The 26,540-nt window shown below is 44.6% G+C and overlaps 2 protein-coding genes and 1 non-coding gene across 22 annotated transcripts in view; 1 reads left to right on the top strand and 2 right to left on the bottom strand.

Moving 5' to 3' along the window:
- The window catches only part of SACM1L (SAC1 like phosphatidylinositide phosphatase), a 71,518-nt gene extending 59,991 nt beyond the window's left edge, over positions 1–11,527 (bottom strand). For 5 of the 18 annotated variants that reach the window (XR_010946980.1, XR_010946982.1, XR_010946984.1 and 2 more), the window contains exon 1: positions 11,355–11,526. Coding sequence is in view for 3 of the 18 variants with exons in the window: in XM_067754099.1 (XP_067610200.1) it covers positions 11,355–11,386 (32 nt within the window). In the remaining 15 variants the exon portion in view is untranslated. Of the gene's footprint in view, positions 1–11,354 lie in introns of all 18 variants that reach the window. The other 13 variants (XR_010946991.1, XR_010946993.1, XR_010946990.1 and 10 more) reach the window with 6 other exon arrangements.
- A 266-nt stretch (positions 11,528–11,793) lies between these two features.
- TRNAR-ACG (transfer RNA arginine (anticodon ACG)) lies at positions 11,794–11,866 on the top strand. The gene has a single exon. It is a non-coding gene; the product is annotated as a tRNA-Arg (tRNA).
- Positions 11,867–15,194: 3,328 nt separating this feature from the next.
- Positions 15,195–26,540, bottom strand: part of LIMD1 (LIM domain containing 1) — a 73,233-nt gene continuing 61,887 nt past the window's right edge. For 2 of the 3 annotated variants that reach the window (XM_067754095.1, XM_067754096.1), the window contains 5 exons: positions 25,958–26,020; positions 21,941–22,071; positions 21,274–21,325; positions 20,689–20,757; positions 15,195–19,536 (listed from right to left, as the gene is read on the bottom strand). In XM_067754095.1, coding sequence (XP_067610196.1) covers positions 19,399–19,536; positions 20,689–20,757; positions 21,274–21,325; positions 21,941–22,071; positions 25,958–26,020 — 453 coding nt within the window. In that variant the 3' untranslated portion in view covers positions 15,195–19,398. The remainder of the gene's footprint in view (positions 19,537–20,688; positions 20,758–21,273; positions 21,326–21,940; positions 22,072–25,957; positions 26,021–26,540) is intronic. The other variant, XR_010946975.1, reaches the window with a different exon arrangement.

The following is a 26,540-nucleotide window of genomic DNA, read 5'->3' as shown; positions in this document are numbered from 1 at the left end:
AAAATCCTTAAAATTACAAAGTCAGAAATGAAAATTTCTTTTATATGAAGGTGAAATATACTATATATAACACTTCCAGTCTGGCTAGGTACATGTGAAATGAGAAGATCAACAAATTAGCTTCTCAATCGAAGTAGAATGAAATGAATTTCCAAGAGTGAAAACCCTCCAGAGAAAAAGCCTTGATATTCTTTCAGAAGATGGAATCTGGGTAGTACGAAGAGGTGGGTGCAGGCTGTAGGGCAGATACTAGTCATTCAAATGCAGGTCTGGAAGAAGAAAAGTGCTTGGAAATGGGCTAATTAAGTTACTACAGAATCTAACTGCCTATGGGGTGAGAGCCAACAAAGTAAGCAGACTCCAGCTGTAGAGTGCTGAAAAGCCTCAAGAACTAAGAACTTGGGTAGGGGATGAGGTGGGGCAGTGAGATTAACTGCAGGGTTGGGGGTAAGAGTAAGGTGGTTCAAAGTCTGTGTAAGGAACAATCAGATCCCTACCCAAACCTAGAGTCCAGGTACCTCCCTAACCATATGATTTAATGCTTAGAGCAGTTCAACAAGAGAAGACCTGAACTCCAGAAACCAGGCACAGCTGAGGACCACAGTGAGTCAAGTAAAGTCTGGAGACACAGAGAAGGTCTGCTTACAGATTGGGAAAATCATCCACCCTCTTCCTCTGGCAGGTTCCCAGAAGGCTAAAAGCCAAGCATCCCACTCCCCCAACTCCCGAAAGAGCTATGAATACTGTCTCTGAAGAAACTTACTGGCCCAAAAGAAAAGACCTGCAAATGCTGATATTTAGGGCACCTCCCCCAAAGAAACAGTTGAGTTCCTGCACAATCACTCTAGTGAAGGCCACCAATTGACAAATCCTGACACACAAACAGACCCTTCCAATCCATTTTTTAGTGCCTCATTCTTAAACATGAAATGACAACCAAGGATCACCAGATATTTGAGCTAAGCTTCCATCACAGAAGACACAGAACAAAACAAAGAGAAAAATAACTTTGGGTAAACAAACTATGCTGAGAACAGAATAAAACTTCAAAACACATTTATAACTGGTAGCCTGAGAGAGAAAACATTGCATTCATGAAACAAAAATACCAAAAAGAAGGGGTGGGGGGGGGGGAGAAGGAGATTCAGCAAGCAAGAATATGTTTTTGGACTGACGGCAGAAATAATAATTTGAATATTCAGTAGAAGGACTGGAAAATAAAACTGAAGAACTCTCCTTGAGAACAGAATAAAAAGATAAGAGCTGTAAAACAGAAAAGCATAGGAAGGAAGAAAGGGGAGATGGAAAGAGACAGGAGGGGGAGAGAAGACAGGAAGAAAGAGAGGGGCACAATCCAGGATGTTCAACATCCACTTAGCAGGAATTCCAGGAGAGTACACAAGAAAACAATTTATCAAATAGTGCAAAAACAAAGAAGAAACCTCAAGCCAAAGGACAAATTTCCAGATGTAAAAGGCCCACCAAATATATGAAACACACACACACACACACAGAGGCACATTAAGTATAAAACTCAAAATACCATAGAGATACAATCCTAAAGTTTCCAGAAAAAAAAAAAACTAAGAGAAAGAAGTGCTGAAATATTCAACAGCCACACTATTGGATTATTCAACAGCAACACATTGGACTATTCAACAGCAAGGTCTTTAAAATTCTGAAGGATAATAATTTCTGAGAATTCTCTACTTAGTCACACTAACAAATAAACGTGAGGACAGAATGAAAGCATTTTCAGATGTGCAATATCTCAAAAGATACTTCTCTTTCACTCTTTCTTGGAAAGAAGGAAAAGCTGTTTCATCGACATGGAGTAAATCAAGAGTTAGACTTGGAATCCAAAACAGGAGAGAGGTAAAAGAAATTCTCATGATGATGGTAAAGGGAAGTTCCAGGACAATGCAACAGGCCTAAAGAACAGCCAGTCCAGATTAAAGCAGAGGGGATAGGGCTCCTGGAGGTAAGCCTCACAGAAGAAGATGAATTGACAGTTACCATCAGCAGAGGAGTTTTACTGCTGTCCCAGAGACTGAAGATTAATTAGCAACAGGTACATTAAAGAAAAGTCAAGCAAACTTTTTAATTCAAGGAAAAACAAAGCATTTTTATAAGGAAATGTAACTATAATACATTACTGACTTCCTTTGAGTCATACCTACACAACCATAATAATGTGAATACTGAATATCTTAATATAACCACACTGAGAGGAGAGGAAAGGAAGAGAGGTATAAAAGCTAAATTCTCATCTTCTGAAGTAAAAAGTCATCATATGACTGAAACTGAAAAACAAATCAGGAAATAGCAGTATAAGCATGTTGTTTAGAAGTGTAAAGCAAAATACCAGAAGAAACTGCTTAAAAACATGAAAATACTGGGACTTCCCTGATGATCCAGTGGGTAAGACTCCACGCTCCCAATGCAGGGGGCCCAGGTTCAATCACTTGTCAGGGAACTATATCCCGCATGCTGCAACGAAGAGTTCACATGCCACAACTACGAGTTTGCATGCCGCAACTAAGACCCAGCACAACCTAAATAAATAAACATTGTAAAAAAATGAAAGTATTGATAGATGCCTCTGGAACAGTGGGAGTTGGGAGTGCTGAAAAGTGCTCTTTTAATATATAAGCTTTGTGTTACTTAGCTTTAAACCATATACTCGTATTAGATAATAAAAATTAAGCTTAAAAAGGTGTTAAAAGAACAAAAATAAGAGTAATTGTGGATCAAGGTAAAGAGTTCTATCTAGCCTAAGGGCTCTGGGACCTTTGCTGGATCTTACCTCTCAGAGAGATGTTGCTAGAATCTAAGTTGCTGGTGCTGCCACCAGGCTGCTCTGATAAATGTTATTGAAAATGGCTTAAGAATTGGAGCAAGAATTGGAGATATGAACAGTGACTGCCAGCTAATCAACATTTCTAAGAAGACTAATTACAAGTAATCGCTCTAATTCATCCAACTAATAACAGCAAGTGTCATCCCAACTCAGCTATCTACATATGCCTTTGCTGCCTTCCTCTTCTCCTTTCCCTCCTTCCATTTCCCACCACTGTTTAATTGGCCTTAATACTGATCTGAAGTGTGTTTTATGTAATAAATTTTATTCTGTAAGCTTTATGCTCCCAGGTTTCATTTCAAAAGCTCATGAAATTAACTTTAACTCTCTAGCACTTACAGTCAGAAACACCTGAGTAAACATTCAGGGTATAATTTTTGCTGGGGTTATGGTTTTATTGTTATTTTTGTTTTTAAATCTTCACCAGGGACTTCCCTGGTGGCGCAGTGGTTAAGAATCCGCCTGCCAATGCAGGGGACATGGGTTCGAACCCTGGTCTGGGAAGATCCCACATGCCGCAGAGCAACTAAGCCCATGCACCACAACTACTGACCCTGCGCGACACAACTACTGAAGCCTGTGCACCTACAGCCCGAGCTCTGCAACAAGCCACCACAATGAGAAGCCCGCGCACCACAACAAAGAGTAGACCCCACTCGCCTTAACTAGAGAAAGCCTGCACACAGCAATGAAGACCCAACAACAAAGACCCAATGCAGCCATAAATAAATAAATAAATTTATTTATTTATTTATTTATTAAAAAAAAAATCTTCACCAAACAGGCTACCAAGCCTCTGCAGACAAGGACTCTAAGCTTATCCATTCCCATTGGTATTCTCACACAAGATAGTAAAAGCTCAATTTTCTTAGAGAATAGAACATAATTAGTCAGAAAACACATACATTAAGTTGTTATTTCTATATGGCCCTTAACTAATGTTTTCTTTGGCTCAGTGACAGAATAAACGGAATTTTAAAAATTGTTTCTTTTCTCTTAGCTAAGGAAAGATCATGAGAGGTCAAATTTTAACTGGATTTGAAGTTATACTGTAACTTATAAGAAGAGAAAGAGGAAGCAGGGTGTTCTCTAAATAGAAAGTCTATAAAGTATCACTAACACCAAGTTCTGCCTGGAGTTTTTCCAAAATTAACCAGTCAACAGGCTCTGCTAAGTTCTCAATGTAATAAGTACATGGAAACCAAGACAGAAGACTCAGTGATGAACAAATATCTAGGCAAAATCTTCTCCCTGTTGCAAAAAGAATGGCCCTCAACTGGTGTGATGTTTCTCATTTCAGTAAAACTCTCTCACATTACTTATTTATGAAATAGATCTTAGAAGTTAAAGAAATTCCCTCTAAGAAGATTATCTGGTCATTAACTATGCTGTTGATATCAAACCTCTAAAGTTCAAAGTAATACTGTATACTAAAATAAACTGGTGAGGTTATCAGAATCCAATAGGTATCAACTATTAACTAACAGAAGAGGAATACTACCTAGTTTCTTTCAAGACAGGGGATTTGATATCAACCCAGAGTCCTAGTTTCTGTTAAGATGACACATATTTTGGAAGATATATCAAAATAGGCATGAGCTTGCACTCTCTCTTCTTGATCCCAGAGACCATGGACTTCAAAGCCTATTAAGCTTTGAAAATAAAGGCCCATGGAGATGTGTGGCCAAGATGGCAGAGCAGGAAGACCTTGACCTCACCTCTTCCCACAGGCACACCAAATTACAGCTCTTTACAGAGCAACTACTGATGAGAAAAACTGGAAGACTAGCAGAAGAGATCTTCTACAACTAAAGATATAAGAAAGGAACAACAAAACGGGTAGGAGGGGAGGAGAGCCAGTGTAACCAAGACCTATACCACAGTGGGGGCGACCCACAAATGGGAGGATAATTACAACTGCAGAGGCTCTCCTCAAGGGGCGAGGGGTCCAGCCTCACATCGGGCTCTCCAGCTCGGGGTTCCTACATCAGAAAGATGAGCCCCTAGAACGTTTGGCTTTGAAGGCCAGTGGAACTTACTTTCAGAAGAGCCAAAGGGCTGTGGGAAATAAGAGACTCCACTCTTAAAGGACACACACAAAATCTCACATGCTCCAGGACCCAGGACAGAAGCAAAAATATGAAAGGAGCCTGGGTCAGATTCACCTGCTGATCCTGGAGAGGCAGGAGGCAACCGGCTCACCCCTGGGGACAAAGATGGTGGCAGCCATCTTTAGAAGCTCACTCTACCACAAGGACACTGGGGGTGGCACGTGCCATTTTGGAGTCCTCCTTCTAGCTTACTAGCACAAGGACCTGGCCCCACCCACTGCCTACACTGGCTCCATCAGCATCAGTACCAGGGACACCTCAGGCCAATCAACTAGCCAGGCAGAGACACAGCCCTACCTACCCACCAGCAGACATGCTCTCTTATGCCCCAAGACCCAGCCCTGTCCACCAAAGGGCACAGGACCACCCCTAGACACCAGGGTCCCAGTACTAGCCCCAGGATCCCCAGGACCCTGCCACCAGAGACCCTGGGACCCAGCTCAGCCCACCAGTGGTCTGGCACTAGCCCTAGGACCAGCCTCACCCACTAATGTGTAGGCACCACCCCTGGGATGCCCAAGGTCCCCGCCCCACACACCAGTGGACAGACAACAGCCCCAGGACCACCGCAGCCCCACAGCCTGCCATATCAGGACCGAGCCCAGCCCCCTGGGCCCGGGCTCTGCCCACCAGCAGGCCAACACGAGCTCTGGGACACCATGAGCTCTGCAGCCAGTGGATATAGCCAGTAAAATCACCTACATCCACAATAAGTAGTTAAGGGATACACGAAACAAAAAGATATAAAAGATGATATCAAAAGAGTAAACATGCGGGGCAAGGAGGAGGAGAGGAGCAAAAATGCAGGGTTGTTAAAATGTGTCTGACGTAAGAGATCAGCAGCTTAAAATAATCACAGACAGACAGACTGCTATATATAAACCTCACTGTAACCACAAACCAAAAATCTATAACAGATATACACATAAACAAAAAGAAAGAACTTCTTTCAAGTGCACATGGAACATTCTCCAGGACAGCGTGCTTGGAAAACGAGATTGCTACACGCAAAATAATCAAAATGGACTACTCTCTCACACTATGCACAAAAGTAAATTCAAAATGGATTAAAGACTTAAACATAAGACCTGAAACCATAAAACCTCTAGAAGAAAACAGAGGCAGGATGCTTTCTGACATCAGTCTTAGTAATATTTTTTTTGGATATGTCTCCTCAGGCAAGGGAAACAAAAGCAAAAATAAACAAAAGTAACTACATCAAACTAAAAAGCTTTTGCACAGTGAAGGAAACTATCAATAAAACAAAAAGGCAGCCTACTGACTGGGAGAAGATATTTTCAAATGATACATCTGATAAGGGGTTAATATCCAAAATATTGAAAGAACTCAAACAACTCAAGATCCAAAAAAAAATGAACAGGGACTTCCCTGGTGGTGCAGTGGTTAAGAATCCGCCTGCCAATTCAGGGGACATGGGTTCGAGCCCTGGTCCCACATGCTGCAGAGCAACTAAGCCCGTGCACCACAACTATTGAGCCTGAGCTCTAGAGCCTGCGAGCCACAACTACTGAGCTCTCGTGCCACAACCACTGAAGCCCGCGTGCCTAGAGCCTGTGCTCCGCAACAAAAAGAAGCCACTGCAATGAGAAGTACACGTGCAGCAACTAGAGAAAGCCCGTGCGCAGCAGTGAAGACCCAAAGCAGCCAAAAATAAATTAAAAAATAAATAAATAAAGTTTAAAAAAAAATGAACAATCTGGGTAAAACATGGGCAGAGGATCTGAACAGACATTTTTCCAAAGAAGATATTCAGATGGCCAATAGGCACATGAAAAGATGCTCAACACCACTAATCATGAAGGAAATGCAAATCAAAACCACCTCTCACCTGTCAGAATGGCTATTATCAAAAAGACAACAAATACAATAAGTGTTGGCGACAATGTCAAGAAAAGGGAACACTGCACTGTTGGTAAATTAGGGCAGCCACTATGGAAAAGAGTATGGCACTTCCTCAAAAAATTAAAAATGGAACTACCATATGATCCAGCAGTTCCATTCCTGAGTAATTATCTATAGAAAACAAAACACTAATTAGAAAAGATATACGTACCCTTATGTTCAATGCAACACTGTTTACAAAAGCCAAGATATGGAAGCAACCCAAGTGCCCATCAATAGATGAATGGATAAAAAACATGTATGAAATATATATATATATACACACACACACACAACAGAATATTACTCAGCCATAACAAAACAATGAAATCCTGCCATTTGCAACAACCAATGGACCGACAGGGTATTATGCTAAGTAAAATAAGTCAGAAAGAGAAAGACAAACACTGTATGATTTTACCTATACATGGAATCTAAAAAACAAGCGAACAAACAAAACAGAAGCAGAGTTAGAGTTACAGAGAACAGAGGGTCGCCGGAGTGGAGGTAGGTAGGGAAAGGAAAGGAACAGGTGAGGGAGATTAAAAGGTACAAACTTCCAGTTATAAAACATAGTAAATGAGTCAAGGGTATGAAATGTACACTGTGGAGATACAGTCAATAACTATGTAATATCTTCGTATGATGACATATCATAACAAGACTTATCATGGTGACCATTTTTAAATGTACAAAAATACCAAATCACTATCTTGTGTACCAAGAATTAACATAGCATTGTAGGTCAATTACACTTCAAAAACAAACTCAAAGAAAAGAGATAAGATTTGTGGTTATCAGAGATGGGCGGGAGGGGGGGTGGATGGGAGAGGTGGAATTGGATGAAGGCAGTCAAGAAGAGAGATGTGTGAGTAATCTGAATGTTCACTGGACTGTATAAACTACATATATCTTCATCACAGAATTGCTTAGTTTACATCTGTCCTCAGGATTCTATCACCTCTCCCTTGGCTGACCTCACAGCTATGACAATGTTTTAAAAAGAAAGTCCACTTCTTAACTGAGGAAACAATGTTTCTTCAGATAGAAGCTGCAACCTGATTCACTTTCTGCCTTACACTTTTTTCACCTGACCTTTAAAAGGAAAAAAAATGCTTTAAAGGTTTCCAATCATGGATTTCTGTTAATTGTCTTGCAATTTCAAACTTATCACTGTTTGACATTACAAAGGCTTACACAAATGATTTTAAATAAAAAAAGGAGTTGCAAAATAGGAATATTAAGAACTGCCTGGATGTTTAAATAGTATAAATTTTAAATTCTGAACAAATCAATATTGTTTTCTACATCAAAAATCCATAATGAACATGTCAATTATTTTCAGTTGTTAAGTAACTCATTTCTATACCATGTCCGAGGAAAGTTCTTTTCATTTACTTAGGTGATCCACTGAGGACCTGCAATGCACCAGGCTTTACATTAGGAACTGAGGACTAGAGAAGAAATCAATGTTAAGGTGTTTCTAATATGTTCTACATACTTGTAACCTAGTTGGAGAAACAAAGTATTTATTAATGACTTCATCATTTCTAGGCAGCAAAGTGAGTGGTTCAAACAGTGCTATGGCTCGATCATTCTTTCAGTCCTCGTGTCCATCAGACAGTAAGTACACTGCTAATGAATCGTAAGAGACAATGTGAAAACTCATATAGACGTTTGGTGTCTAGTTCCTGTGACAGTAGACTGTTATGGGAGCTCAGTGAAGGAAAAGACATTGGAAAAAAGGCTTCGCAGAGACGAGGAGTATCTGTTAAGTATGCTGGTTTCATCTACGCTCTTTCAGTCCTTATAATACTGTGAAGTAGAAACGTTCCCATTTTACAGATGAAAACCCCATTCAGAGAGATTAAGTAACATGGTCAGGACACAAAGCAAACAGCAGGTGAATCTAAGTCTAAATAAATCTAAGTCTGTTCTGACTTATAAAACCAGAGTTGTCTCGGCTCTACCATAGATGTGATCAGCATGTAAAGAGGGGAAGAGAGGAAGAAAACATTCTGGATAGAAAGATCAAAATAAGCCCAAGCTTGAAGCAAAAAGAGGGTGTCCAAGTCTGGTGAAAGGGAAAAAAAGGAAGAAAAAAAAGCACTGGGCAGTTATGGGAAATAAGGTTAGGGGATAGACTGTGAAGAGGCTAGAATACAGGTGGCTAAGAAATGTGGGCTTATTCCTGTAAGTCAATAAAATGGAACTGGAGATTGTAAGCAGGTGAGTAGAGGATGAAACTTAGGGCATTAGGAAGGTGAACACCACAGGACAGAGATGGACGGGAAAAAATGTATGGCATAACACAGAACAAATTTTTAAAATCCCAAGCACTTCGATATTTAAATGAACCCAATAACAATACTTTCATAATACAATAATCAAACTATCTCTTGTACGGATCTTCCTTAAAACATATCTCTAGGCACTTTTAAAAATGGCCATTATGTCCTATAATTCTTATATGGATCAGAAACCACTTCCACCTCCAATGCATCTAAAAAAGAATACACCTTAGGTCGGAGGCCACATTTTAAAACCATGCCTCAGAGCAGCAAGGGCCAAACAAAAGAAATGAGCAGAGACTCCAACTCACAAACTCCTTGGCAAAGAAAAACAAAGTTGTAAAAAAGTTGTATCTTCATTTACAGAAGCATTTAGAACTATTTTTTTTCAGGGAAAAAAGTTAAGCACTGAAAAATTAGAGAATGACTTTCATATAACCCCAGATTTACTTTTTCCCCCAAACAAATTTATAGTTTCCACTTCTCACAAAAATCAATACAAAAGCATCAGCGTCACCACTTCAGTGCCAAATTTCCTTTCTCTTTTATGGATACAGAGCTTTTTTTTTTTTAAGGTCTGGACTGGTGCATTTATTGCCTCCTTGGCAGTTATCATCATAACCCTCAAGTTCTCCATCCCATTCAATCTTTACCACAGGAAAATTCGATTGCATTTCGTAACCTAACGCTGAGCGGCAATCAAGCCAAGGCTCCATATTTCTTAAACACAACTGAGACCTGGTGTAGGATCACATTAAAACCCTTTAGTGACTATCAGGTAGACAACAATAACCTAATTAGCCAACACAGCACACGTGACACTGGCCCCGCCAGTACCTCAGTCAAAGACACTTTCCTAGACTCATTCACCAACAAGGTGATCACCTTGTGATGGGGAACCGGGAGAGAATAAGGAAACCTAACAAGGAAAATGTGGAGGGAAGGGTGCAGCTGGGGGTTTTCAAGGGAATTACAGTGAAGATAAGTGGTAAGGGGGGGGTGGACTGAGGAAAAAGTAATCTTCTTTTATGCAAAACATCTGATGTCGAGATGGCCTCACTTCCAATTCTGCAGCCCTAACTTTTAACTGAACCTTCCAGAAAGTTAAGTGAGCTTGAGGTTCTGGGGAGCATAGGAAGTGCCCAAACCACATCTTGATGTCCTCATATCCTTGTATAGGAAATGCGATACCTGTGCCTAAGTCCCAAGATGTTTTAACTTATTTAGGGATAGATAAGCTTCTCAATAATCACATCTGCTTCTGTTGCCAAAGACTTTCTGAGATGTGGTCACTGGATTTTCAGTCTAGAGGTAAAGCATTAAACACAAAGTGAGTAGAACAAAGTTATTCACAGACAAGAAAAGCATAGGGGCTGATAGTAATGCTAAGGGAAATCATGTTTTTGCTTTTGTTTTAAACCCAGGACGAACCCCAAACCCTACAAATACCTAATTTACAACTCTAACAACCAGAGCCTATTTCTCAGAGCCTCAAGAGCTTGGCTTTACCGAAAAGTCAATTTACAGGGCCAAAATTCTCTACAGTAGCCCCTGGCTGTCCACGTGGACCTAACAATCTGCTTTATGCTTGGGCGGTACAATATTTAAAGCCAAGTACACCTTTTAGGACCTTAAGAGTATTGACTGTACTTTAAATTTTTCATGCATCCTCAAGACCGGTCACGAAGGCTTCAATGCCCAGATAAAGGTTTATCCATTTGTGTGTGGCCTCTAACATGCTGCTATCCGTGCTGCTATGGGTCCATGAAATAAGAAAAAAACTTCTCGTTTTCTCTCCTAAGCGATAAGGATAAATTTAGCCGCTACCTCTCCAAACAATAAAAAATAAAATAAAGTGGGGAGGAGCGTGCCCCGAAGGGCTGCATCCAAACGGCGAGCCGGGCTCGCCGGAAGACGGTGCGCAGCTTCGGTCCCCCGCCGTGGCCTCTGAGGCCGAGTTGAGTGGAGAAAAGCTGGCGGGACAGCCGCTCCCGGGCCTGTGGCGACTCGGGCGCGGCGCCGCGAGCGGCCGCGCCCGGCGAGTAAGGCGGGGAGCGCGCGGGGTTCCCACACCCGGCCCGCCGCCCCGGAACTCAGGAAGCCTCCCCGCTGCCGGCGGCCCACACCTGCCGCCCCACCCGCCGCCCCGCAGACCCTTTCGGGCAACGGCTTCCGGCCCGCGGAACTCACAGCTTCAGCCGCTCGTAGGTTGTTGCCGCCATCCTGCACCACGGCCTCCTCCCTGCTCTTTCCGCCCGCCCCGCCACCTCGAATACAGCGAAACCGGTCACCCTGGCACGGCGGCCGCAACGCCCCGCCTCGTCCTACCTCCTCTCCCTGCCCGGCCGGGCTGCTCCCGAACGGGAGGCGGCCGTGGACAAACTTAGGGCGCGCGCTATAGAACGCTAAAGGCGCAGTCCGATGCGGTGGATGGGAGTGCGCCGAAGAGCGCCGTGACGTCACCGCTGCGGATTGGCGGAGCGCATGGTGGGGGAAAGGCGGAGCCTTGGGAGCTGTGGACTAGCGCCGTGACGCCCGGCGCAGGGGCGAAGCGCAGCGCTAGTGTCGGGGAGCCTGTCGTAGATGCGTAAGGCGTGATCTATGCTACAGTGGTGTTTTTGTTAGTGCGGGGCCAGTGGCGCAATGGATAACGCGTCTGACTACGGATCAGAAGATTCTAGGTTCGACTCCTGGCTGGCTCGAGGCGTACTTTTTAGCCACAACTGGGTTTGATGTTACAGGACGTCCTTAGGACTCTGGTGTGAAGGTTAAATATCTTGAATTTTAACGCTACTGTGCCCGAAATGTCATCTTTTAAGCTGTGTTTGGAAGCCGGAGTTGTGTGAGGTGGTTTGTAAACTGCAAAGCGTCCTAGTTAATGATGCACACGAGGAGACTCTGTAAATGGGTTACATGTGGGAAAACACACCTAGAATGGTGGTAGTTTGCAGTAGGGGGGCGTGCTGTGGCCCGAGGTTAGCTAGCGGATGACACAAAAGCGCATTTAAGGCAGCAGTTCTGGCCCTTTTTCCCGTGGAGCAGAACCCCTACGGTGACGTAAAAAGCGGCACAGTCCCAGTTTACCAGGATCTGGTGAGCTCTGGCTGTAACCTGTCCCGGAGACGCGAACGCTGCAGTGCGGCTGCGCGCGTTAGAGGGGGTCCGCAAAGTGATCGGAGTCTGCAGCCCTGTCCCTTGAGAGCTCCTGGTCCCCAGTGAATCGGGAAACCTTAGCACATGGGTGTTTTTGCAGTACGAAGACCCCAGGTAATCTAGTATTATATATTACCCCTCATTCTATTGGCGCCTGGGTGGAAGACCTGAGAAGGACCGAAAGGTCTGTGGCGGAAAGGAGAGTCAAACCTGAAGAGTGGCGGGAACATCCGACACTGCCCATAACTAATCATTCAATCGATCAATTAATCTCTCCAATATAACGTTTTTTCCTCCTGAACAAATTACAGGAAACTTGTAAAATACAGAAAAGTACTGGGAATCAAAAAAACGCAAATTCCCATCCCGAGATAATTATTATTAACGTCATAATCCCCGCCCCCGCCGTCATTACTATTAACGTCATAATTTTTTTTCCTTATGGACTTTACTTTTCTTCCACACTTTTTAATATAAACCTACACACGTATTTTTTCCAAATTTGGGGTTTTGTCACAAATGTCTTTGTGTTCTCATTTTGTCCCCTTAGCTTTGGGTCTGAGATTTATGGTCATTAAACATTCTTTGAAGATAACCCATAAAAAAACTAGATATTTTAAACATTACCCTCTTTGTTGGGAATCTGGGTTGTTGTCAGTTTAACACTTTTTTAAAAATAATGCTATGTTGAATTATTTCTGATATCTTATAAATTTTTAGATGTTGAATGATCAGAGAGACATTTTTAAAGTCCATTTCATGGACTTTTTAAGACTTTGGTATATATTTTCAAGTTGCCTGCCAAAAAATTTAAACAAATACACATTTCCATCAATAGCATCAGTTTCCTTGCATGCTAACACTGAGTATTATAAATTTCATTATGATTTTTTTGCACTTTTCTTAACTGAAAAACGGAACTTCCTTTTACTTATATTACTTGATGTATATATTTTCTCTTGATATATGTACTCATTTTCTTCTTATAGATTTGTTAAACTTTTAAGTATATTAAGGATATTAATTCTTCAGCTATTGAATGCATTGCAATTTTTAGCTTATCTTTTATATTTTCCTTTTCCTTATAATATTTTTGAACCTCAAGTAATTTTCACTTTTATATATTCCAGTTTACCAATATTTACCCTATGGTTTCTTCTGTTGCTCTTTTCAAATTGTGTTTGTATCGTTTTGTCCATGTACTTTAACCCATTTGTAATTTATTTTGTTAGTTGTCCCAATGGAAAGATCAAGTAAGTCTTAAAACCTGTGACTATTATTGAAAAATTAAGAGCTCTAAGCTTGTTACTTGGACTAATTCAGTCAATTCCACAATAGTCCTGTAAGGTAAGTTCAGTTGTTATCCCCATTTTTACAGATGAGGGAACTAAATTTGCTTACGTTCATTGAGCAGTTTGGTGGTGGAGCCTGAGTTACAACTTGAATCCAGGCTTTTGACCCCAAAGCCACCCCGCCCGAGGGCTTATTGTGCACCAGAGGGTTGACCACATGAGTCGACTCAGGGCTATTCCCTGTCTGGGTATAGATGGCAATCACATACCTTGGCTCCTCACCCCTTCTCCCATGCTAGTTAGCAATCGGGAGACCTCGTCTCTAGTCCTGGGCACACCCTGGCCCAGACGACATTTCCCCTGACTACATCTTCATCCCTTGTAGCATCAGGGTCATAGAAAAGCAGCAGCCTGCATTTGTAAGATCGGAATAGCCACTCTCTCATTGCTTGCCCCTTCCGTCTGCAAGTCCTGCCTTCCTGTATGTGGTTGCCTTAAATCTAGAGGGTCACTCACCTCTGGAATTCTTTGGTCATAACCTCATTAGAAAAAACAGTAACATACACAAAAGGGAAGGAGACAAAATGACCACCGTTTTGAGCATGACCTGAAAAGTCTCAATAATAAGGTCCCAGGTGAAGAAACTGGATGCTTGAAAGACTGAAAGACGATTCTCTAAGCGTCTCTCACATTCCTACACACCTTGTGAGGGAGGCACTGCCTTACTTCCAGACTACCTTTTTAAGGATGTTTGAGTAATAAACAGACTTGGATGCAAGAGATAGCGTCTCTCTCTGGAGCAAAAGTCAGGCAGGTTTACTGCCCATTTATAAAAGATTGTGGTTCTCTAAGCTTGGGTTTCCTCTTGTAACACAGCCCACCGCATATGCAGGTATCACCTGGCCCTCTTCACGGGGCCCTGTAGGAACTGGAGCTCAGGCAACTAGTGCAAAGGCTTACAGTGTGAAACGCTACTGCTGCTACTGTGAGTAATAAAGTGTCCTTTGTCTCTGACCCAGGAGTCTTGTAACTTCTGCCAGGATCCACAAAACCATGGCATGCTAGCTTATTAGCTTGCCAGTAGGATAAAATCTGAGACCCTACACAGTTTCAACGCCCGAATATTTCTTTAAGAATCCAGAGCTCTCAGACATAAAAAAGAATGAAATAACGCCATTTGCAGCTACATGGATGGACCTAGAGATTATCATACTAAGTGAAGTAAGGCAGAAATGACAAATATCATATGATATCACTTTTAAGTGGAATCTAAAATATGACACAGAAACAGAAGCAGACTCACAGACATAGTGAACAGACTTGTGGTTGCCAAGGGGCAAAGGGGCGGGGGAGAGTTGTGCTGGGAGTTTGGGATTAGCAGATGCAAACTATTACATACAGAATGGATAAACAACAAGGTCCTACTGTATAGCACAGGGAACTATATTCAATGTCCTGTGATCAACCATAATGGAAAAGAAAGAAAGAAAAAAAAAGAATCGAGAGCTCTAAAAGACCAAATCCCGTTAGCAAAAAGCCCCATCTGCTTACTCCATACACACAAAAGCAGACCCAGTAAACATGATTATGTTGGAGATCACTTTAATAGTCTACAAATTAAGGCAGTTTTATTGTCATGATATTATATTTTTGAATAATTTTATAGTTAACAATATTTTGAATAATTTTATGGTAACAATATTCTGAGTAATTTTATAGTAACAGTAAAATTTTGAATAATTTTACAGGAACAATATTTTGAATCAATTAAAGTAAAAGAAGAGACACAGGGGAAAATAATTTCCCTGCAGAGTGAAATTTTCATACACTATATAGAAATTTCCCATATCTGTCCAGTTCTGGCTCAGAACAATTGATAGCTAACACATCTTCCTCATCTTTTTCCTACTGCTTTTAAAAGTTACTTCCAATAGTAACTGGGAAATTAGGACTCATTCCTGGCACAAAGGAGAATACAAAGCACTTGGTTTCCTGGTCGACAGTTTTAACAAGTGCATCAAGCAACAATGGTTTGGGGTCAAGTCTTGCACACATTCTTTGCAAGGGCACTAGCAGCCATCATAGCTCTCATACTTTCACACACGTGGGAAACGGCACACAAAAACAGCCTGCAAAGGAGTATGAATTCCAGATCATTCTCTCAAATTCTAACATTTCTGTTTTTCATCTTGGGTAACTCAAGTCCACGGAAACAAGGTGATGGCAGCACTTGAAAGCAATCAGAACTCCTTGGTAATCCCACCGGCCACCCAGGACTCAGTGGCACAACCTCAGTGGACTCAGCTGAAAGAGGCTTTCGCTCAAGCACTAACCACGGAGAAATGGAAAGTCCTGCCGCCACGTGCAGGCAATGACCCAACAGGACTCAATGCCCTTCTGTGTGAAAAATGAACGAATCACTCTCTACTCAACCACAGAGGGGAGGATAATGTCAGAGAGAGAGGATCCTGCTATGACAGGCCAAACTGCATTCCTGGCTTTTCTCAGATCACTCAGGCCGTTTTTGAATGACCCTAGCTGGGGGGGAAAAATGACAAGAAAAAACTAGAGGGCAAAGTGAGGCAAGGGAGAAGGCTGGAGGCTGGCTTTGGCATCTGGAATCAGGCCATAATTCTTGTTTATCTAAAGTCCACGAGTCATCTAGGGAACTCAAGGCTATCTGCTCTACCTTTTAAAACAAACTTATTCATCCTGGTCTACGAAGTGCTTGTGTGTTCTTTCTACATGCCTATAAATACAACCCCATTATAGCTCTATTTGGCTAATAATTTATAGAAAGTTTAAAATACCAGGTAAGTGGGCATCTATTCATGGCTTTTTTGCAAGGGCCTGAGGAGGAGACAAAACTGGTAGGAGATTCCTACCCATTACCCTCTCCAGGGACACTGACAGTAAGAGAAGTTGCCTCTCAGATTTCTAGGGTGTCTAGAAATTCTCTTATTGTTCATTACCCTCTCCATTACCCTCTCCAGGGACACTGACAGTAAGAGAAGTTGCCTCTCAGATTACCCTCTCCAGGGACACTGACAGTAAGAGAAGTTGCCTCTCAGATTTCTAGGGTGTCTAGAAATTCTCTTATTGTTCTTCTTCAGCAGTATAAAATATTTGCTGAGATATCAAAATTGCCTCAATCAAGGACACTTTAAAAATTTCATTTAGGGGCTTCCCTGGTGGCGCAGTGGTTGGGAGTCCGCCTGCCGATGCAGGGGACGCGGGTTCGTGCCCCGGTCCGGGAGGATCCCGCGTGCCGCGGAGCAGCTGGGCCCGTGAGCCATGGCCACTGAGCCTGCGCGTCCGGAGCCTGTGCTCCGCAACGGGAGAGGCCACAGCGGTGAGAGGCCCGCGTACCGCAAAAAAAAAAAAAAAAAAAAAAAATTTCATTTAAAAAGTGAATCAGATTTTTAAACTACAGTTATGCCTTGAACAACTTAAGGGTTAATCCTCATATAACTTACAGTCGGCCGTCCGTAACCGTGGTCCCTCTGCAGCGTGGATTCAACCAACCACAGATCTCGTGTAGTACTGACTGCAGTATTTACTACTGAAAATTATCCACATACAAATGGACCCATGCAGTTCAAACCCATGCTGTTCAAGGGTCAACTGTTACCAAGTTGCAAACAAATCCCTGCTACTTCTGATGTGGCTCCAAGGCAATTTTCTTTCCTCTGCTTGACTTGATAGTGGAGCAAAGGTGTGTCATCAAGGCCAGAAATAATCCTAGCTTGGCAGAGACAGGTTGAGACATACTGGCTGGCTCCATCTGCCCACCAGCCTTGCCAAGGCTGAGCTGGATGGTATGCTGGGAAGGGAGGGGGGACCCCAGGGTTCACCTCCCCACCCCCTGGATTTTTAGCCCTCATATAAACACTCATGGGTTTTTAGGAGGCTCAGCCTGTGAAAAGGAACCAGTAGAATCACACCGCTTGGGCTGAAGTGACATCTGGCCAAAGGATTCCAGCAGAACGAATTTAACAAAAACGGAAAAGACAATCCATGGTGCCATTTCTGTGCTTCTTACAGGCAACTGCTACCAAAGGAGTCAAAGCATGGTTTAGAGGCTTAGAACTGGGCCCAGTGAATAGTCTGTGAGTCCCTGTGCCTTTGGGTTCCACTGACGCCCTCCGAGGCCCCAGCCACCCAATCCCCTCCCTCTGGATGTGAGGTGAGGCGGCAGAGAGCAGATGCTCCCAGCCTGGCTGGCAGTGGTGAGATGGCCCCTGCCCTCCTGCGAAAAGGCCCAGGGTCCCTCCCCGTGGGCTGAGAAGCCAAATGCCAGCCAACCTTTTTCTCACACTTTCTTCTCATTGAAATACCCAGGGGTACTGACCTCTGGCCTCAGGAGTGTGACACACAGGGCACATTTTGCCTCTTCAGTGCAGAGGTGGCCTTGAAATCCTGCCAGTAGGTGGCCCCCCCTTAGCCCTTGCCATCCCGGGGAGCCAGCATGATGAAATGCATAAGGCAGGAGCACCCAGTATCAATCAGATCTATTCCCAGCTGAACTTTAGTTAAGATTACAGTGCCCTGACCCACTGGTCTGACCTGGGTGAAGCCAGAGGTTCCTAACACACACTGGCTGAGTCCAGTGTGATGGCCAAATTCCTCCTTAATCTGAAGCTCTTATCTGTGAGGTATTTTTTGTGTGTGGGAGACTGAAAGTAGAGGGAAACAATTTTTACAGAAAGAAAAAAAAAAAAAAACAGACAAAAGCAGTGTACCTTATACTGGTTTCTTCAAGCATAATACCTGAATTGGCAAGAGAGGGACCTGTGAAATGAATATCATAACTTATGCTCAGGCACTCTCTCCCAGGCTGGCTTTGAGATCTTACACACAAAAACTCTCCTCATTAATAAGGGGTCAGGTCTCAGTATGTGGGCACACTTCCCCAAAGTCCATTGTTAAAGAAGCGAAAATAGGCATAAGAGGATCCCCACGAAAGATCCCGAGACCAGCCTTTGCAGGGGGAACTCTGAAGTCCCAGATTCTTGAGAGCTCCGGAGGAAAAAAAGCACAACAGGCGGGCAAAAGAGGCCTGGCGCCTGCACCAAGTTCTCATCCCAAAGCACACTTTCCTAGAACAGGATCAATCCTCCATCAGGCCGCCAGCTGCCTTTAAAGGAGTGAAGATTTCCAGGGGCACACAGAATGATATTAGGCTACAAGGAGAACACCCCATCTCACTTATTTCAAACCTTGGCTCTGCTTTACCAAGTGAATTCTTCCTAAGATACAAAGCACACGTCAGAGCATCCCTCTTGCGATGATGCAATTAAAATTTGCAGCCATTCTACAGAAGAACTGAAGCTCTGGAGTGGAAGGAAATCTTAAATTATGGTGTGTGTGGGGCGGGGGAGGGGTTGGGAGGGGGTGTTTGGGTGCAGGTATTTTCCAAAGGGGAGGGAAAGGATTGAACATATCGGCAGCTGAAATCTCTCTTCAGTGCAAACCTTTCCCACTGAAGTGTGAACTCTTCCCAGAGGGGACAGGAAGGTTCATTCAGTCACACTAATGAGATCTCCTGTCACATGCCACGGGCTTGCTGGGGTTTCTTCCTGAGTAATCTGATGAGGGTGTGGCAGCAGTGAAAAAAATACATAATCCCAGACCAGCAGGGATCCCCTCCTTGTTTAAAGGAAAGGCACCTGCCTCCCCTCCACTCCCCCAATCCCAATCCGTCCCCAGGGGTGACAGGAATTAACCCGCGGACTCCTCATGGTGCAACCCTGGCTCCTCCCCACCATGAGATCTGCAGGAGGCTCTGGCTAGAAGTGGTGCTGGTGAAGGGCTGTGGATGAGTGACCCTTCTCCAGCCTCTTGATGTGGCAGGAGTGACAGAACAGGTGGTCCTCCAGGGGGTAGCAGCGGTGACCATCTTCATCATTGAGCTCCAGACCGCAGTCCTGGGGTGAGGCAAAAATATCCAGTGGTGACGAAACAAAACAAAACAGACTGCAAGAGCGACACAAAGGCCACACACAGTCCCGTAGAACCAGCAGAGGGCGCTGTGTGATTCTTTCCGGGCAAAAAAAAATGCCGGTGCGGAGACACGCAGCTCCAGCCCAGTGAGGGTCTGGACTGTACTGTCCAACACTGGCCACATGAAGCTCTCCGGCACTTGGAATGGGGCTGGTCAGAAATGAGATGTCATGTCAGTGCAAACACACACACCAGATTTCCAAAACTTAGGACAGAAAAAGGATATAAAATATCTCAGGAAAATTTTTTTCTCTCAACTGCATGTTGAAGCGATAACGTTTTGTATATATTGGGTTGAATAAAAGCACAGTTGAGCAAGTGTCTTTACCTTTTTTTCCAGCACCTGGGGTACCAACCAACAGTGATTCCCACCTATTTCTTCCATGCTGGCAGTGGGATCAAGCTATATGTCACCCACACTCATTGTTCTCCCTACCCACAGCATCACAAAATAAATCTCCTTCCTTGGGTGAATCCACTTAATTCTGGTTGAAATTTCACAAGCACTTAACGCGTTTGCACCCTTCACAACCTCTGGCTCTCCTGACAGTCATGGGGCACCACTGACTCCTTCAGCCTGGGGTGTGACACAACAGAGAAGGGACAGATGGGCTCCACCTGCCTTTACACCAACCAGCGACATGCCTGTTTCCAAGGGGGGTTTCTTCATGATTTTCAGGGCTCGGTTGAGAAAGGGGTTCCCAGCAGATAGAACAGACTACAAGCTGGAGGGGAGGGAGTCTATTCCTCAAATCACACACCTGCCTGACAATCTGGCCCCCCAAAAGGACCTGAAACCCACACTCCCCGTGACCCTCCCACTCTGTGGCTTCAGGGAGAGCAGCTGTGACCGGCTCAGGACTTGGTGGTTACAAACATGGAGAAAACAGTAAAGACTTTTATGCATCTTCTCCAACCTCCCTCCCCCCACCACCAAATCAGGCTTCACCCCACTTCTTCTGTCAGCTCTGGAGGGCAGCCCCTTGCCCACATCCTACCTCCATCAACCCAAGATGCTTTCCTCTTGGACTTCTAGGATGGGTTTTGGGGGCCTTCTAGGGCAGGGAGGGGCCTACCTCGCAGTGGTAACACTCCACGTGGTAGTCTCTGTCCATGGACACGACTCGGATGGTCTCATCTGAGCCCTGGACCAAAGGAAAGCAAGAACCAGAGGCTATATGGGGGGGCCATTGGGCTCCGCTGCCAGGAGGGTGGGGGAGGGTTCTGGGGCAGCAAGTAGGTGGCCTTAGGAGAAGTGCAGGAATCAGTAGTGGATACTAACACCAGCAGAAAAAAGGACACATAGAGTAGATGAGAGAACTGAGAGGGATGCAGTTCTACCATCTGGAATGTCAGAGTCAACAGTGAAAAAACCACCTACTTGGTCTTGTTCATCTGCTCATCATCTAATCTGGGAGTTAGTATCAAGTCAGAGAATGTGACCCAATTACAGGGACAAACAGGGCATAAGAAGGACACTGGGCTAGGGAAGGCAGCTAATGAGAAATGGGCTTCTTGGTGAAGACACCATTTATCTCAGAGCTGAGATTTTAGAAGTATTTTTACAAAGGTATAAGGACAGGACACAGATCTTGTAAATGACCCAGGGAAATATTCATCTCTTGGAAGACCCCAGGAGCAGAACTGAAAAAGCATCTTACCTCAGGTGGAAGGATGGGAAGGCCACAGGCTGCACACTTGGGGGCCAACACCCTGGCGGGAGAAGCAAAGAAGCAGTGAAGGGCATATTGAGGTGTTTCGGGGAGACTTGTGCCTGGAGCCTTCCTCGCTGGCCCGGCCCTGCCTCCCACCCATCACTCTTCACATGAATCCCTCTAGTTCGTCTATAAAGACAGACCTGGCACGCTCCTGGGACTATTGCTTTGGGATTGTTCCTCAGAGGTAAAAAGTGCATTTGCCCCCTCTCACTCTGCTAGGGCTGGAGGCTGACCTGTTTACCCCCCTCATGGTGCCTCATACAGGCCCAGGCAAACCGAGGGTGGTGGAGACCAGCCCTGAATCAGGGCCTTTTGAAGTTTGGTAAGGCTGGAGCCACAGGGCTTGGCACATTCCTCCAGAGGCCTCGTCAGGAATCTGATTATAGGTTTTTTGGTCCTGTTTTTCCAGTAAACGTAATTCTTTAACCAGTTCCTGTCTGCACGGGCATCCACTGACCCCCGAGGCCCGTGCTACACCCCTCAAAACCATTGCACGTTCGCTGCACTGTCGACAACAGTGCAAGCAGCCTGCAGACATGCCTCAGCAGGTCCCCACCCTCCACCCTGCTGAGTTTCAGCCAGTGTGGCTTACACGAGTGGCTCTCCTTACTTGTGGTAATCCCGGACACAGTAGATCTTGTTCTCTGAGTCCACAGTGAAGGGTACCCCGTCCAAACACTCATTACAGATGACACAGCGGAAGCAGCCGGGGTGGTAGGACTTCCCCAGGGCCTGAAGGATCTGGGGGTGCACAGGAAGAGGTTAGGACTCAGCTGGGATTATAGGGAAGGCAGTGCCAGTGGAAGGGAGAGACACACCAGGCTGAGGGTCCATATGAGCAACTGCCACCCTCATCCCAGTTTCACTTGGACCAAGTCAAGCAATGATGGGGGCAGGAAAGGCTAACCTAGTTACAGGTATAAAGAGGAGGAAACCAAATGGTATCATTCTCCTGCACTTCACAAACCTCCAGAAGGGAGGGTTCTCAATCAGAAAACATGATTCTCTGCAGGAAATAATGCAAAGCAGGGCCATGAAAGTCTCCACCTCAGATTTGGGAAGCAGCAAATACATGGAAAGATTAAAGGAAACTCCACAAGGAAATGGAAGAGCTTGGGAAAAACCTCTTAATTTCTCTCTCCTGGGTGCCCCTACTAAGCAGCTTTGACTCTGCAGCGCGATAATCCGGAAGCCCGTGACTCGGCCCCGGATTATCTCAAATCCAATTGCAAGTAAAGCCTCTTTGCTGCTGCTGCTTTTAAACACAGTGAGAAGAAAGCCCCATGCACCTTCTTCCTCTCGGCATCATTTGATCTGGATGTGACTGATACCTGGAACTGTACGAGGCCATCCTGAAACCAGAACAGAGCCTAGATGCGGAGGGTGGGAGAGAGAAGAGAGGGAAAGAACGTCCTGTCTACAGTGGTGTCAGTGAGTCACCAAATTAACTCACCATGGAACTGCCTCCCTCCAAACCTCTTAGGTGAGATAAAACACTTTTTCCTATTAAGTCAGTGGTTCTCAAAGTATGGTCCCTGCACCTGCAGCATCAGCAACCCTTGGGAACTTGTTTACAATGCACATTCTTGGGCCCTGTTCCAGCAATGGGTGTTTTAATAGAGTGATTCTGATGCATGCTAAAGTTTGAGAACCATTGGTTTGAGTTGAGTCTGGGCTTTCTGTAACCTGCAGTTGAAAGCATCTCTGATGACTCAGTAGCAGATTCATTTCTGTGATTACCTGCACCATGAAACTTAGCACAAACAACAGAACTATGGAATCAACACCAGCAAGCCTGCACCGAAACACCGTAGGCAAGAAGTGTACGGAATGGTCATGAGCATCCCTGAGTGGGGCCACACAGAAAACCTCCCGACAGGCAGAAGGAGGGGACTTGGGACCAACGAGAACCTTGGCGGAGCATCCTAAGTCCTGTGGGAAAGCCATGCTGTGCTCTGGCCATGCCGCACCTCACACACTGCAGCTGGGGGGCACCGGGCGGACGTCATGCCAGCCCAGCTCGCCTCTGAAAGCTCAGCTTTCAAGCTTCCTCATCCCCTCTAGGATTTCACTAATGTTCCAGGCCCCTCAAGCTGCCAAAGTAGGAAGAACAACTGGCTGGGCTTCAGAGTCCCCTCGGCAATCTGGACCTTGGAATGCATTTGGCCCCCAGACTAATGCTGTCTTGGCAGAAATAGACCCTTAAATTAATTTAACCCACACTGCGCCAGAAGTATGGTAGGATAAAGATACCATTTTGCTGCATTCTGACTAGGTGTAATAAATTTTTTCATGTGGGAAAATGCCCAACCTCCAAGCCCAGAGTATTCCCCTCTACTAACAAAGATGGAGCAGAGACGGACAATTTACACCAAGAGTTGCACAACTGAATTCTGCTGGAGAACCAAGAATGGTAACTGAAGGAAACTTTCTCTGTATTATTATAATTCTTGGTGGCAATTAAGGGTTCTATTTTTAAAAATAAGTGTCACTACCAGTCATTCGCTGAAAGTTTTCAAGTCTGAGAGGAGTGTGACTTCATGTTATCCCATGAGGTAGAGATGGTCTCCAAGATTCAGTTCCCCGCTTCCCTTGAATTGGGATTGGCCTTGTGACTTTCTTTGATCAATAGAATGAGGAAGAAATGATGTTCTGAGATTTTAAAGTCAAGGATGTAAGAAAATTGGCAGCTGCTACTTCCTCTCTCTTGCTGAAAGGAAGTCCAGGCTAGACTACTGAGTAAGATTAGTAGCCGTGGGAGAGAGGCCTGGAGGGTGAGAGATCATCTTGTGCCATCAGCTGAACACAGCTGAGTAAGTGACCCTAGCTAATGCCACATGGAGCAGAAGAATCGCCCTGCAGCGCCTTGACCTAATTCCTGACCCATGGAATCATGATAAATAATAAATCACTGTTGTTTTAAACCACTAAGTTCTGGGGTGGCTTGTCATGTAGTAATAGATAAATGAAATACCTTGAGGCCCAAAGAAGGCTTAGGATACCCACAGATAAGAGCAGTGTATAGTCATGTTCATAAATTTGGACACTGTTGGCCTCATATGTGGTGGGTTTGTCAGAAGGGCTCTAAAATCAAGGACAAAATCTGCTAAAGAAATGGAGCCCTGTGGAGTTGGGCAGGCACTTGGGGAAGGTAGGGGTGAGGGCGTGTGGCTTGGGCCTGCCTCCCCTGGCGGAATGGCTGGAGGGCCGCATTCCTAGCAAGGCCTTAGCCGCTTCTCAGGACACCGCTCACAGGGCCAGGCTGTGCTGTGCGGTGTCAGAGCCTGGACGGCAACAGCGTCTGTTCACAAACAGGGACAGCTTTGGTTCACTGTTTTATACCTATCAGCATAAAACCGGAAGAAATGAGTGTTTATGTCCGCCAAAGACATGCATAAGAGCAACTTATTCATAAATTGCCAAAAACTGGATAACACCCAAGTCCCCCTCTTCAGGAGGATGGATAAATAAAGGGTGCTATATCCATACAATGGAATTCTACTTAGCAATGAGAATAAATGAACTACCAACCCAGACAACAACATGGATGAATCTCAAAAACACTTTTCTAAGTGAGAAAAGACTGACCCAAAGGAATCTATACTATATGAATCCACCTGTTTGAAGTTCCAGCACCAGCCTGGGGCAATAGAGGTCAGAACAGTGGGTATCTTTGTGGGAGAGGGTCTTTCTGGATGTTGGAAACGTTCTATACCTTGATCTGTGTGGTGTTTACACATAGGTATATACATATATAAAAATTCATTCAGCTGTACACTTAAGATGCGCACCCTCTGAGTTGTTTCTCAATTAAAAAGGTAAACAAACAAACAAACAAACAAAAACAATGACTAGCAATTCCCTTCTCTATGATGGAATTAATGGCTCAGCTTAGAGAGGAATTTAACTCTTTCAACTAGTAGAATGTTATATAACGATTTTCTCTGACCAATATATTAAAGAAATTCGATAGGGCTGTTCTCCAATGGTGAGCAATTTGATCCCTGAGAAAATAAGAACTCTGTATTCATTAACCTCACAACCTTACCCTAAAAGGAGGCCAGGAAGGAAGAACTGTCTCCCCACTCAAAAGATAAAGGCACTGAGGCCCAGGACAAGCTCAGAGAACCATGGCTGAGCGAGGAACGGAAGGGATAAAACCTGCTTCCTGTTTTGCTATCTCAGAACTAACAACGGGCCCCCAGACCTCATCTTAGGAAATGATCAAGCCGGGAAGAACATGGGGGAAAAACAACTGTGTTATCTGACGTTCTACACCCAATTCCAAAGTAGCTGAGATTTCTGCAGCTCCGTTTGGTATCTCACCTGGGACGCCACAAGGACCACAGAAAATCAGAGGGAGGCCAATGTGACATGAACAGCCCGAAGGAGACAGTGCCAGGAGAAATGACATCATGTGGACTGGATGGCGAAGGACGCTAATTCCAGTAAAAGCCAAATGCGGGTGCTACTACAGCAAGCAAGCAAGCATGGGGTCTTCTTTTATAAAACCAGATGTAGCCACAAAGCAAGGTAGGAAACACTGTCCTCAATTATTAATTTCTTTTTTCTCTGAATGCCTCCCCCTCCCACCATGCTATTATCTTGTTCGGCTGACCCTACTCACCATGTCCATGATCAGATGTCCACAAAGAAAACACCTGTCAGCAGACTGCTGGAAACCAGAGTACTGCAGTGGAAAGAGAAAAGAAAGTTAAACCCAGGCGGGGCAGAGGAATCTTGCTACTTCCCCGCCAGTCATGAGGAACACAAGGAATTTCTCAGAAAGATGTGTCACTCTACACAGGATCTGTCGTGACCCCGTGGACAACAGTGTGATGAATCATGGAATATCCTCTGCCACAAAAGCCATTACAAATGTTAATACCACTCGCCTTCAACAGCTGCACCCAGGCACCCATGACACGCCAGGCTCTGCATAAGAGGCTGCGCAGAGAGAGGCGTCAGTCTCTCACCCAGTGGTTCTCAAAACGGAGTTCCCTGGCATCACCTGGAAACTTGTCAGATGCGCAAATTCTTCAGCTCCACCCCAGACCTACTAAACTGGAAACTCAGTGGGTGGGGCCTAGCCATCCTGAGTTTTCACAAGCCCTTCAGGGGATTCTGATGCACACTCAAGTTTGAGACCATCACTCTAATTTTCAAAACAATTCTTAAAAACAAAAACAAAAACAACAACAAAAAAACCC

This window comes from Pseudorca crassidens, chromosome 10 (genome assembly GCF_039906515.1).
Source record: "Pseudorca crassidens isolate mPseCra1 chromosome 10, mPseCra1.hap1, whole genome shotgun sequence".
NCBI lineage: Eukaryota > Metazoa > Chordata > Mammalia > Artiodactyla > Delphinidae > Pseudorca > Pseudorca crassidens.
This window is presented reverse-complemented; position numbering and strand designations above follow the sequence as displayed.